General features: G+C 34.2%; 1 protein-coding gene across 8 annotated transcripts in view; it reads right to left on the reverse strand.

Annotated features, from left to right (window-relative positions):
• AGMO (alkylglycerol monooxygenase) overlaps positions 1-13,112 on the reverse strand; it is a 668,498-nt gene that overhangs the window by 476,676 nt on the left and 178,710 nt on the right. For 4 of the 8 annotated variants that reach the window (XM_084977164.1, XM_084977165.1, XM_003130179.7 and 1 more), the window contains 2 exons: positions 12,332-12,448; positions 229-311 (listed from right to left, as the gene is read on the reverse strand). In XM_084977164.1, the coding sequence (XP_084833290.1) occupies positions 229-311; positions 12,332-12,448 (200 nt within the window). The remainder of the gene's footprint in view (positions 1-228; positions 312-12,331; positions 12,449-13,112) is intronic. The other 4 variants (XR_014815905.1, XR_014815904.1, XR_014815903.1 and 1 more) reach the window with 1 other exon arrangement.

Consider the following 13,112-nt stretch of genomic DNA (forward strand, 5'->3'; position numbering starts at 1 on the left):
CCTACACCACAGCTCACGGCAACGCCAGATCCTTAACCCACTGAGCGAGGCCAGGGATTGATTCGGCAACCTCATGGTTCCTAGTAAGATTCCTATCCACTGCGCCATGATGGGAACTCCACAACTTTATTTTTTTAATAACAATTATTTTCTGAACATCAAAATTTTACATGTATCCTTAGAATTACATTATAAAGTTGTACAAAATAAAATAATTTTACTTCTTACTTTTGATCCAGAAGAAATCCAATGGAGGTCAAGGTCAGGATAATGAAGCAAACCCTCAGAAGGAGTGTGACCTGTGATAACGCCTGTCAAACAAACACAGATCAATGGCCCCTTAGGATGATGAGTCAAGGGTTTCCGTGAGCTGTGGTGTAGGTCACAGATGTGGCTGGAATCCCATGTTGCTATGGCTGTGGCGTAGACCGGCATCTGTAGCTCCGATTTGACCCCTAGACTGGGAACTTCCTTTTGCCACAGGTATGGCCTCAATTTTATTTTATATGACATGATTTGTTACCGACATTTTCAAGAAGGCTGAATATGCAGAAAATATTTTGGTTTTCCTAATGTCATTTAGTTATCTCACTGGACACATGGAGAATAAAGTAGACAATGCTACACTGATATTTTGCTTACAGTGTTTTTTTTTGTGATAATTCTCCCTTAAAGTTTTGACTCTCATAATTCTTTGAAACCCTGTGCTGCCATGTATGGAGAAATCACACTTTTATGAATAAATACCACATTCCAATGGTTATTTTTAATATTACCAATTCTTTGTGGTTTCAAATCCAAAGATGTCTTTAATACAGATGATATTTAAAGGAGAATGTGTTTATGAGGGCAAACACATATATGAAAGAGATTGCATGCACCCACTTACACTTGTATTTGATGAAATCTATATGTTCCTACATAGATGTCAAAGGTCCTTTTTTGAGTTAGTAACAAAAACCACTTATTTCTATGTCATAATTATAAATTAATTATGCATTTTGTTTACATGTGACAATTTAATGATACTGTCTATTGAGTAACTTTTTTATATCTTCCATGCTATATGCTTCAAACATGTTAATTCTTACTATATTCCCAACATATTTGCAAAATAGGTATCATTATATATGCTTCATATGTGAAAAAACAAAGTGAGATCAAAAGATTAAGTAATTTTTCCATTATCACACAGAAATAAATGATGCCTCTGAAATTCAAAACAGGCCTACTTAACCCCAAAGTGTGACAATGGTAGACCATGTTTGAGCTCCAATCATAAGGGAGAGAGCTACACTGAAGTTACATAGCTCCTGTTAGGGCTAGATGATTACTCCTTCAGACTGAGAGTCAATCAGTAAAAGCAAGGAGTTTGATGCACAGCCAATGGATGATTTCCCTATTCATTGGTGATATTTATGTTTCAGCTTAACGAGAATACCAAAGGTTGTTTTATATTGGCTAAAACAGTGATCAAACACTCTCCTTTTTTCTTTGTCCTGAAATAACTAGAGGTAATTTGAAGTCATTATCAACTAATATACACACCTACAACTAAGTGGCATCAGTCCAAAGGTATAAAGACTAAACAAAAGCCATCAAATGCAGTCACTGCTCACATCCAAGATCTTAGCTCCATACCATCATCTAAATCACTCCTGCCTTCCATGGCCAACTTCTAATGCCTCCTTAATAACTTTCCACATGCCTCGGATGGCACCTGGAATAGCCAAGGAATTTTAACGCTCCAGAGCAACAGTTTAGTGGAATAGTATTTCTGAGTAATCAAAAACTTGAATAAAAAGTGTCAGAATGTTTAGGAATATGGGGATGGTACTGGTTATTAGCTATAGGATGGGAAGCCCATTGAACTCCAAAATGTAGGAGTGGTGAGCAAGAGAGCACTATGTGGGTATGTGGAATTCAGCAGTAGCTGCTTTGGGATGGTAAAGAAAAAAAATATCAGAAAAATATTTTCTTGGTGAAGTAACTATGTGTGCTTGAGTAGATTGCTTAAGAGAAACATTTTATTTTTAAAGAAATATGCTTCTAGAACCATTATTGCTTCTCTTTGATTTTTAGGGAAAAATATGTTATGGAAGAGAGAAATGATTTATGCTTCCAAACTATAGTATGATTTTAAATGTTCTGTAAAAATGTAGGGTTTGGAATTATTTGAACTTATTTGCCATGTAATCACAGTCAAATTATTCAGCATTTCTAAGTCTCTGTTACATGTTCAGTTCATTGGAAATAAAGTATGAGTTTGGCAAGAACTATAATAAAGTACTTAGAAAAGTGCTTGAGTCAAAATAAGAAGTAAATTAATGGTCATGATAATTATCAATTATATTCAGGCTATACTAATTTTCCAAATGGCACTTAGGCTAACCTTAATTACTTACAATAAGATAAGGAAGAAAAAATTAAAGTTTTATTAGCACTTTTAAATATCTTAGGAAATTCAGAGACAGCACAAAATGTATTTTTTGTTTTGGTTAGAGAATTTACGATCCCTAGACAAAAATAAAGAACTCCTCTCTCTGCAAACTGTTTCCTGGCTAAGGGTGAAAACCAACTTAATACAGCTATCCAGCTGCCTTGTCAAACCTCTACTTGGCTACAATGCATCTGAAACTCCATGTGCCTAATCCCCTGTATTTGATTTCCTCCTCCACATCACATCCCCCCCTCCCCCCAGTTCTCTTCATTTTAGGAATGGCATCTCCAGTTTTTCATTTGTTCAAGTCAAAACTTGTGATTCATTCTTGACTTTTCCTCTCACTGTCTACTTTTAATACATCAGAAACAAACCTCAGTACTATATTTGAAATATATCCGGGAAAAAGGTATTTGCTTAAAACAGCACCAAAAAAATACCCTGTTTCACCCCCAGTATGATCTCTACCACAATTAAAATTCTCTCCTAACTGGTCTCTCCAGGTCTAAGTTGGATGTCCACCTATCATGGCTTCCTATCCCCAATATGTAGCCAGAGTTATCTCTTTAAAACATAAGCCATATTATATCTCTTTTATGTCCTAAATCCCCTAGGAGCTTCAAATGTCACTCAGAATAAAGCTCAAAATCCTTATTCTGGCCTCTACACAATTTATCCCTATTTTCATATAATCCCTGAAAAATTTCCATCTTTCACTCTTAGCCATATCAAAATTTCTGCTCTTCCTTGAATATGACAAACATCCTTCCCACTCAAATCTGTTTCATCTACTATTTCTTAGGCTTGAAATGACCTCCCTCTGTAATTCTTTGATTCATTCCTTCATTTCATTCAGGAAACTATTCTACTGCTTGTCCTTGTTTATTCTATATAAAACTGTATTTCTTCATAACCTTATTCTGTTGTATTTTCCTCCATACAACCTATCGCTCCCATACATTTGTGTATTAATTTGTTCACTCTCTAGCTGTTTGTTGTCTGTACTCTCCTGCTCCCCAAAAGAGGTTTTATCTTTTTATTCACTATTATGTCTCAAGTGCCTAGAACACTGCCTGGCACATAGTCAGTATACAACAGTTTTTTTCCAATATGTGCGTTTTTTTGAATGACTGACCAAACAATTGAACATTTTACATTTGTGTTTATCTTTCATAACTTTAATATAATTTTAATTTACTTAATAATTTAATATTATAACATTTTATTTAATACAAATATTTCAGTTACTTAAAATTAAAAATTAATTAAATAATTAAATAATTTAATATTAATATACAAAATGCTTGTGGATGTTAAACATTTTAAACATATATATATATACACATATATAATTTTTTTGTCTTTCTATCTTTTGACAAAAATGCACCCGCAGCATATGGAGGTTCCCAGCTTAGGGGTCTAATCAGAGCTATAGCTGCTGGCCTATGCCAGAGCCACAGCAATGCCAGATCTGAGATGCATCTGTGACCTACACCACAGCAACTCTGGATCCTCAACCCATTGAGCAAGGCCAGGGATCGAACCTGCAACCTCATGGTTCTTAATCGGATTTGTTTCCGCTGTGCCATGATGGGAACTCCTGAATATTTTAAATATTAAATGCTTCAATATTCTATATTTAAGTTCTTAAAGAACAAGACTATAAAAATGGGTTGAGTTTAAAGGAAACTAAGTTTCTAGAAGAAGGAATTCAATATAGAACACATATGTTTCCTTTAGGGAGTCCATTTTCCTATAGAACTCTTAAGTTTTTCTATATAATATCCTTTGATAGGCTATTCTAATTCTTACAGCCTAAATAAATACATAGGTAAAATAAAATAAAATAAATATATCTTATTCTGTTAAAAAAGAATGAACATTTTCCATAAATTCAAACATAAAACAAGCAAAATAAATATATTAAAGGTAAAAATATATTGGCTAAAATGCATAACAAATATACAGTTCACCAACATTGAGTTGATACAGAGTTAGTGAATTTCTACAAAAATGTGTAAGAAATAAAAGTGCAAATTTTCATTTATAAACTTTAAGTAACATAACTTAATAGTTATGTTGTAGTTATATTTTGAGCTATGATTCCAGACTATGAAAAAATAATGTGCTTTGGGTGGAGGGATAAATTGGGGAGTTGGGACTGATGCATACACACTACTGTATATTGGGTGAATAGATGGGTAATAAGGACCCACTGTATAGGGCAATCTACTCAGTACTATGTAATAACCAATATGGGAAAAGAATCTGAAACTGATTCAGATTAAGAAAAGAATCTGTATAACTGATTTTCTTTGCTATATACCTGAAATTAACACAACTTTGTAAGTCAACTATATGCCAATAAAATCTGAATGTTATGTCTATATTCCTGATTATTCACAGAATGTGTCTGATTCCCTGTGAGATCTCTGGCAGCAGATTGATAAGATATTCAATTTAGCTCCAGCTTTTGGAGCTGCCCTCTGGAAATGGTTGACCTCCTCCTCCTGGTGGAAATATTTCCTCATCATAGTCATCATTGTGACCTTGATCCTGTACAATTAATTGTATTTTTCACTTCATTCCATCCTGATTAAAAACTATCAACCTTCAAACGGTGATAGAAGGGGTACCCAATGAAATGTACTGAAGTCCTCTAGACTGTCCCATGAGTGGAGACCTAACTACTTTCCTCTAACAATGCCCCTTTGCAGCAGGAAGCAGTCAGAGCAGTTTTTGCCCCTCCCCCACCCTACCCCCCACTGTTAGAGTTTCCAACTCTAGAAGGGGGGATTGAAGCAGAATAATAACTCAGGTAGCCAGTGTAGGAGCATAGACTTCAATGCAGTCTTTGATATGGCCATTGATTAACATTTGTGGCTTAAGGGCGCCAGGAAGTAACATCCCCACAGGCCTTGTTTACTATAGGGAGTGTACCTATGCCCAGATGGACATTAATCCCTAACCCCCTGTGACTCAGTTTATAGGAAGAAAAGGGCAAAGAAACTATGACACTTATAGGACATTTCCACCCCTAAGAGCCCTATTGGACAAGGACAGATAGAGGTAATTGGGAAAGGCCAATGGGAGTAAACCACATCTTTCTGAACCTCCCATTGGTACCCCAATTTTTAAGGGATAAAAACCCATATAGGTCAATGGGGCGGGGGGGGGACTCTTCTTCCCCCTCTCAGCTGTCCTGGGAACCATTTGCTTTCCTATAATAAAGACTTTGCTTACTTGCTGAAAAAAAAAAAAGTGAACTCAACTAGATAGAGAAACAAGGGTCAATTTACCCTTCCACTTGAAAACAACAACAACAAAAAACAAAACAGCATATCTGAAACAATGGTTTTCAAAACTCTGGACCAGACAGGAAAGGTTAGTGATCCAGAGAAATGGATATAAATGACATGTCCTCCTCCACCCCCAACTATTACCTCTGGTTAATAGCTTGACAGGGTTTCCAGACTGTAGCACAGAGGAAACTCAAAGGGGCCTGGTATACTTCCTGGTTTGAGGAGATGGAGCTGGGATTTGGGAGAAGCCAAGGAGGCTACTGTTTGGAAGACAGAGTAGGAAGGAGGAGAGAGCTATAAAGATAGAACTTTATTCATCTGCAGAAGGTACCTATCAAGTCTGGGATATCAGCTCAAGCATGTGAGAAAACTATCAAAGGCTCACAACAGGGCCAGCTATAGTACATGTTCTCACCAGCCAGAATGGACAACCTCATGATTCACAGGGCACTGGGTAGAGAATATGAAGGTTCTTGCCTCAGTATCAGGTAGCAATTTGTCCAAGAATATGCAGCCCCAGCAGTGAAAGGTCTTATGACATTTGCTTTCAAAGATATCCATGTTGACATATATCATTCTTGAATGTGCTGTAGGACTATTTCAGGGGTAACTGGAGCTTCTCTGAATTACCAGTACTTGTCTCAAGAGCTCATGAAATCCATATACCAACTTTCTCTATAACCTTGATGGAATACTTTAATTTTTTCACTAAGAAACAACTGGAAATATAAGCTATACACCTTTCAATTATTTCCCAAAATACAAAAGATAAAAGAGACTTCAAAAAAGACAGTCTCAAAGAGACAAACTTCCTTTTCATGAGGATGACTTTTAATAAAGAATTATGACTCAAAAATTGTGCATTTAGATTTTGAGGTTTTGAAGCTGAATTAAAAATGTCTAATTTTCACTTTTTTTTTTGTCTTTTGTCTTTTTGAGGGCCTCTCCCCCGGCATATGGAGGTTCCCAGGCTAGGGTTCTAATTGGAGCTGTTGCTGCCGGCCTACACCAGAGCCACAGCAACATCAGATCTGAGCAACATCTTTGACCTACCCTAGAGCTCACGGCAATGCTGGATCCTTCACCCACTGAGCAAGGGCAGGGATAGAACCCTCAACCTCATGGTTCCTAGTCAGATGACTTTCCGCTGAGCCACGACGGGGACGCCTAATTTTTACATATTTTCAACAAATCAAATTGAGATACTAATTCAAATTATAAGCAGTTTATGTTTCGTTGTATTTATTATATCACAATTTTTAAAGGAGATGCCTGATACTGACCAAATTATTAGACAGTAGTAGAAATATGAAGATACATTTAACTTCACTGTTCATATTTCACTATTTGATACAAAAACCATTTTCAAATGTTCAATTTCCTTTTTTATCATATTTCAACATAATGAACAAAAATATATTTTTTTTACTGGAGTTCACAATGATCACTTTTCTAAATTCCTGAAGTCTATGCTAATTAGATAGTTTTTATTAATATCCTTCCTTTATTACATGTACATTTATTACATTAATTTCATGGCTCTAAATTATAACTGATACTCAATTTAGCTAATTTTTTTTTGGTATTACTTCAGTTACCACCTAAAAACTTTAGGAAATTAAATTAAATCCCAGTGGGCTGTACTGGAAAAAAAACAGTATGTACTACATATTGAGTTGCGACATTTCATGTAGCTAGATCTAATCTGTGCAAGTGACACTCTTTGTTATGAGAGTACAACTAAAGATATTGATTTTTTCCAAAGGGTCTCCTAAAACATGTCAATATGAAAACACTGGTTACAAAATTGTAGTATCCGTAATGGTTTCACAGATACTATTACTACAGCAGCCAGGGAAATATGACTATAAAAATCTTTCTACATTTATATTGAACATTCCCAGATACTTCATTAACCTGAAATATATCATCAAATAATCTGTTAGAAATACCTGTAGTAGCTTTATTACCCTTCTATTATAAGATCCTGCTAAATATTCAAACTGTTTTGAGTGTGTCTATCATTTAAAACGCTAGCACTGCCTTTACAGTTTTACTTTGGAAACATGCTCGTGTGACCGTATTTCCATTTCAAACCCATATTCGTGGTATCACCCCATGAAGTGGACCCTAGCAGCTGAGGAATTGATTTCCCAAGCATTACTAAACTAAAATCAACATAGAAGACTGTGGGTCATATCACTAAACTAAACACCATATATTTAAATGTATGCATTGCAAGATTGAGTAAGAAAGGAATGTGCCTTTTACACCTTTCTGGTGGTCATCCACTTGCTTTTTTGACTCCCAAAGTTATTTATACAGAACTTTCACACATTAAACAAGTAAGTATTTTTCTACTCTGCTATATGCATAAACAGAAAAGGCTGTAAGACCACAGCAGGGTCCCCAATTACAAGTCAGCCACAACTTTTCTATGTGATCATTGGCTACAATGAATCTAGAGAAAAAATATTGCTGTTGGATTTTAACATCTTCAGATGCTTTTAAACAGCCCTGAGACTAGAAAGGCCCTATAGAATTTTGCAAATAAGCAACATTTTTTTTCTTAGTTGCACAGCATGTTTTTAGCAAAGGAAAACACGTGTGGGAAACAGGCAAATGAACTTTTCAGATTTAATTTTTGTCAGGAATGAAGCTGTCTCCAACTCTAATTTCAATTTGAAAAGGATTTCATCACTTGATATTTCTCTTTGTCGACATATCTACATGAGTTTCTCATATAGTGTTTTATGACAGTGGAAAAATCTTGGGAAAACCATGCTATGAGTTACATATTTTAATACACACCCTGTCTGGCTGCATTTTTACCAAAGGAGCACTTACACATGCCTAGACATTCAAATTTATTTTGGTGAACTTAATCTTAAAGCCTCTCTTTCAAAATCAAAATGAAAAAAATTTTATTTCTACAAATTAGTTCAATTCATTTTGAGACTATATTTAGCACAACTAAAAAAACTCAATAATGCAAAGGTAATCAGTACTGATCAGCATATCAAAGGTTAGATATTTAGATGCAGATCATGTAGCTTTTCTCCTGTTATTACTCAATTATCTAAAGTTTATTAATGCATGCATATTTTAATCATAATTTAGGTGACAAGTTAAAATGACAAAGTAATTTTAACAAAGTAATCAGTGATGGGTAATACTGAGGATATGATTATAAGACTTTAGGTTTAGCAATTAATAAGTCTAGCCATTATGGTCAATGCTAATAGTGATGCAATTCATGCTGCTTTTAAGAAAGTTATGCTCTTAAAAGATATTGTTGTATTCAGATTTTGTTTCTTTTGAAGCTAAATGCAAATGAACCTGCTGCATTGTGGAATTGGTTTCATTAGTTGTAGCACCTATATAAAACAGTAAACAAAATAGGTCACATCACATCCTATTTCTTATTTTCACTTTACAAAATGGAAACTATAATTTAAATCACTGTTTTCTGTTATAGTTGTGAAAATATTTTTCTGCAGTTTAAAAAAGCATACATGGACAGAGAGCATTTTTGAACTTGCGTCTATTGTCCAAAATTGGAGTCACTATGCGTAGCAACTTTGGGTTATTAATTTTAAATGCAAAAAGCACAAATACACATTGGTAACACCAATCACTAAAGTCTTTAAATAATGTTTAAAATTGAAATGGCTTTCTTCAATATATTATCCAGTATTCTCTATAATAACGTTTATAAGCCTATTTTATTTAGCAGCACACACTGTCACATACACTTATTTACAGGATAACACAGAGATCTAACCTTTATTATCTTTGCCTACTCAAATCTATTTTGCTTATTCTATATACCATCATCTCAGTATATCTTTCAAGCCATCTTGTCCCTCCCCTCAGACCATGAGGATACTGTGGGGCTGGTCCTGCCCTGCCATTCATAGAATGAATGGTCTATGATCCACCTGATTACATTGATTGGTTTAGTGATATCCAGATGGACCAACCCATAACATCAGACTCCCACTTAGAACTTTCACTTCTGGAGTTTCTTGTGTGGCAGTATTTAAGCTAGAGCTGCAGGTAGCCATCTTGCTACCACGAAATTTGAGAGCCTGTAGGAGAAACTGCATTGGGAAATGCATAACTATATAAAAGATTGAGAAGAATCCTGATGGCATTACCTGACTAACTGGATCCAACACTGCCTAAAGAAATATACCAGACTCTTCAGGAATTTGAGTTAATAAATTGACTTTGAGGAGAATTTCTGTCACATACAACCAAAAAGTCCTACTTAATACACCCAATACCCTACTTCAAGTAGACCTATTTATAGAATTCACTGTGTGAGTCATAGGGTATTCTTGCAATTGTTCCTTGGAATTAATATGCTATGATTATTATAATGGGATCTAATTATTAAAAATAAGTCCATAGGGTTTATATATCATTTAAAAAGTCACCTCACAATAGGCTAACTTTCTATATGTATTATTAATTAACTTCTATTACTACTTTCTATTATGGGGCTTTCATGGGTAGACTGGTATCTGTCAGAGCCCATACCTCATCTTTGAAAAAGGTAATTTATCTTTCCTCAATTCCCTGCCTGCTAATAGCATGTGTATTCACCTATACTTTTTCTGAATTCTTGCATTTTTTAGACTTTTTCACATTATTTTTTATATCTAAGATAACTTCCTTTAATATCATTGTCTGCTAACACTGTATAATGGATACAATTTTAGTTGTCTTTAAACTGCCAGTGAAGTCATTAACCTCTTCAGGTCCATTATATTTTTGTGTGTGAGAAATTTAATTTGATTATTTCTAAATATGCTTCATCATTTCTAATTTCTTTTTAATTTCAACTTTTTCTTCAAACATATTACATTTATTTAATTGATGTTTTGATTTTATTTTCAAAATCTATTGCTTTTGAGGGTTTAATTCTGCCATTTGTTGTTTCTGCTAATGCTTCATCATGGCGGCTTTTTCCTAATGTATTTCTGTGCATTTTATCTATGTGCTCATCATCAGTAAGACATTCCCTGGGGGACTATGTCAAGACTGGGGTTTGAAGGATTGCTCTAAGCATGAGTCGAACATGGATCTTCTAAACATATGAGACCTAATCTATAAACTATATTCTTAGTTTAAACTATATCCTTAGTTTAGATTTAAGATCAATAACTAGTTTAAATCCTGGATCCATATCTGAGTGAGAAGTATTTCTTAGTTTAAAATTCTCAGGGAAGACTTTTCTCCACCTCCTCAAAGCCAAATCCAGTGAAGGCAAGTTGCCTTTTTATGTTTCTTTTTCTCATCCCAATCCCTCTCCCTGAGAGTATTTCTTTTGATTTCAATTGTTTCATTTGAAGTTGTTTAACTGACTTTCCACCTATGCAGGTGCTTAGCTTTGTTTCTGGTTCCTTAAGGTCTTAACTAACAGAGATGGTCTGATGCCCCGGGACAGCTATCAGGAAGAGTACCTCACTGGATTTACATTTTCTCAAAATTTTTAGCCTCTAAGGAGTACCTCAATTTTTTGCCAGCTCATCTATACAGTGTATGTAAAGAGCTTTTTAAAAGATATATGACATTTTATCCAGCAATTCTAGGTGCTCAGTATGCCTTAAAAAGAAATAGTTGTACCTAACCCCTCATTTTTCTGGAAATCGAGACCCCCTTTTCCGTTTTTCTTTAAAGCATAAAACCATTATTCATTCAAAGCTAGTACATAAACCCTCAACATTCCTGACTCAATGAGGGTCTTTCATGAGGCACCTGTTTTTTTGGTAACAAAGTCAAAGGCACTGATTTTTTGTTCTTCTGTCATTCTATTTTCAATTTTACCTACTTCCAACTTAGTCACCTTACTATAATTTATGTACCACTTTGAAGTATTTAAATACTTTTTGCAAGAATGTAATATAAATAAATCTATGAAATATAAAAATATTTTAAAATACCCCATTTTTATCTTTTTATACTTTACAGTGCATTTTTACATATATCAGCTATTTTTATTTTCTTCAAAATGTAGGTAGTGAGGGTATTCCTTATGTGGCCAAAAAAATGACTCCCCAGATGGTAATGCCTGAATCAGAATCCAGGTTCTAAACACTGGTCCAGGGCTTTTATATTTGAATAAGACAAATTGAATATTTTGAAAGGACAAAATAAATGGAATAAACTCCACATTGCAAACTCTCTGAAGTCAAGGTATCAAGGTATTCTCTAATTGAAGAGAAGTATGTTGAAGCTGATATAAAGTCTGCTGTCCCCAAAACATTTAACTCTAACTTCTGAAATAGTTTTCTTATAATTGTTGCAGAACTTATTTGTGACAAATCATTTCTCATTTATCATTTAGATCAATAATATACCATTTGATGTATATTTTATCCAGAAACACTGGATATAATTAATTAACTTATATTAATTAAATTAATTTTAGAAGAATTTGTTTACCTGTTTAAATGTGACATTGCCAAAACTCAAAGACAATTACAGAAAAGAATAGAGCAGAGCTATCATAGAGGGAACTTATTTTCATTTTCAAAATGACAGATAATTCTCTCACATTATATTTAAAATGACCACTTACAGCTTTATCTGCAAAGGTCTCTTCATAAAATGTTAGCATCAGAGCAAACTGTACAACTGCATATATCCGTAATAGTTGAGATGCCGAAGATGAGAAGGGAACTTCATTCCCCTTGACCTAGGAAGACAAGAAAGAAGCCTTTCTGTTATATTGCTCCCTTATCTCTCAATTGAAATTCATACTATGTGAAAAGGAAATATGAAAAAAGAGATGAAAGATTTCACTATTCTTTTTCTTTTTAATCCTCAAAATGACTCTAATTTCATAACTTTGAAAAGTAAAAAATGTACAATTTAGGAGAATTTGCTTTTCATTGCAGAAGCATTACAATTCTATTTAGTGTGCTTTATTTATATAGAGCAATTTAAGAATTACCAATAATGATAAACATAACTAAAATGAACATGGGATATGAAATTTGAAAATATGTCCATGATTATACATGAAAGTAGAGCAAAAGAGAAAATGGAAGGTGATTGGGGTAGTGCAGATAATCATGCCTCAAAGAGAAATGTTGTCTGAAAACAACTTTCCCCAACTACAATTTCCCATAATAATTCTATCTTTATAATACAGATTTATGTATCACTATTAAATGAAAGTTTACTTTGAATTAGCTATTGAAAAAAGAAAAATAATAAGTGGGCCATAGCTGCCTAGACTTTTGGAGCTGAAATAACAGATTATTTTCACCTATAGTTAGATCACTGTTGCATAACTAACTATGAACATAACCAAAAGTGTCTGGGAAATTTCAACATAGCAACTTTCATAACTGGAT

The sequence above is a fragment of the Sus scrofa genome, chromosome 9 (genome assembly GCF_054392235.1).
Source record: "Sus scrofa isolate SSC_HxYL_T2T_F1_AM1 chromosome 9, Sscrofa_HxYL_maternal_Yorkshire_Landrace_v2.0, whole genome shotgun sequence".
Classification (NCBI taxonomy): Eukaryota; Metazoa; Chordata; class Mammalia; order Artiodactyla; family Suidae; genus Sus; species Sus scrofa.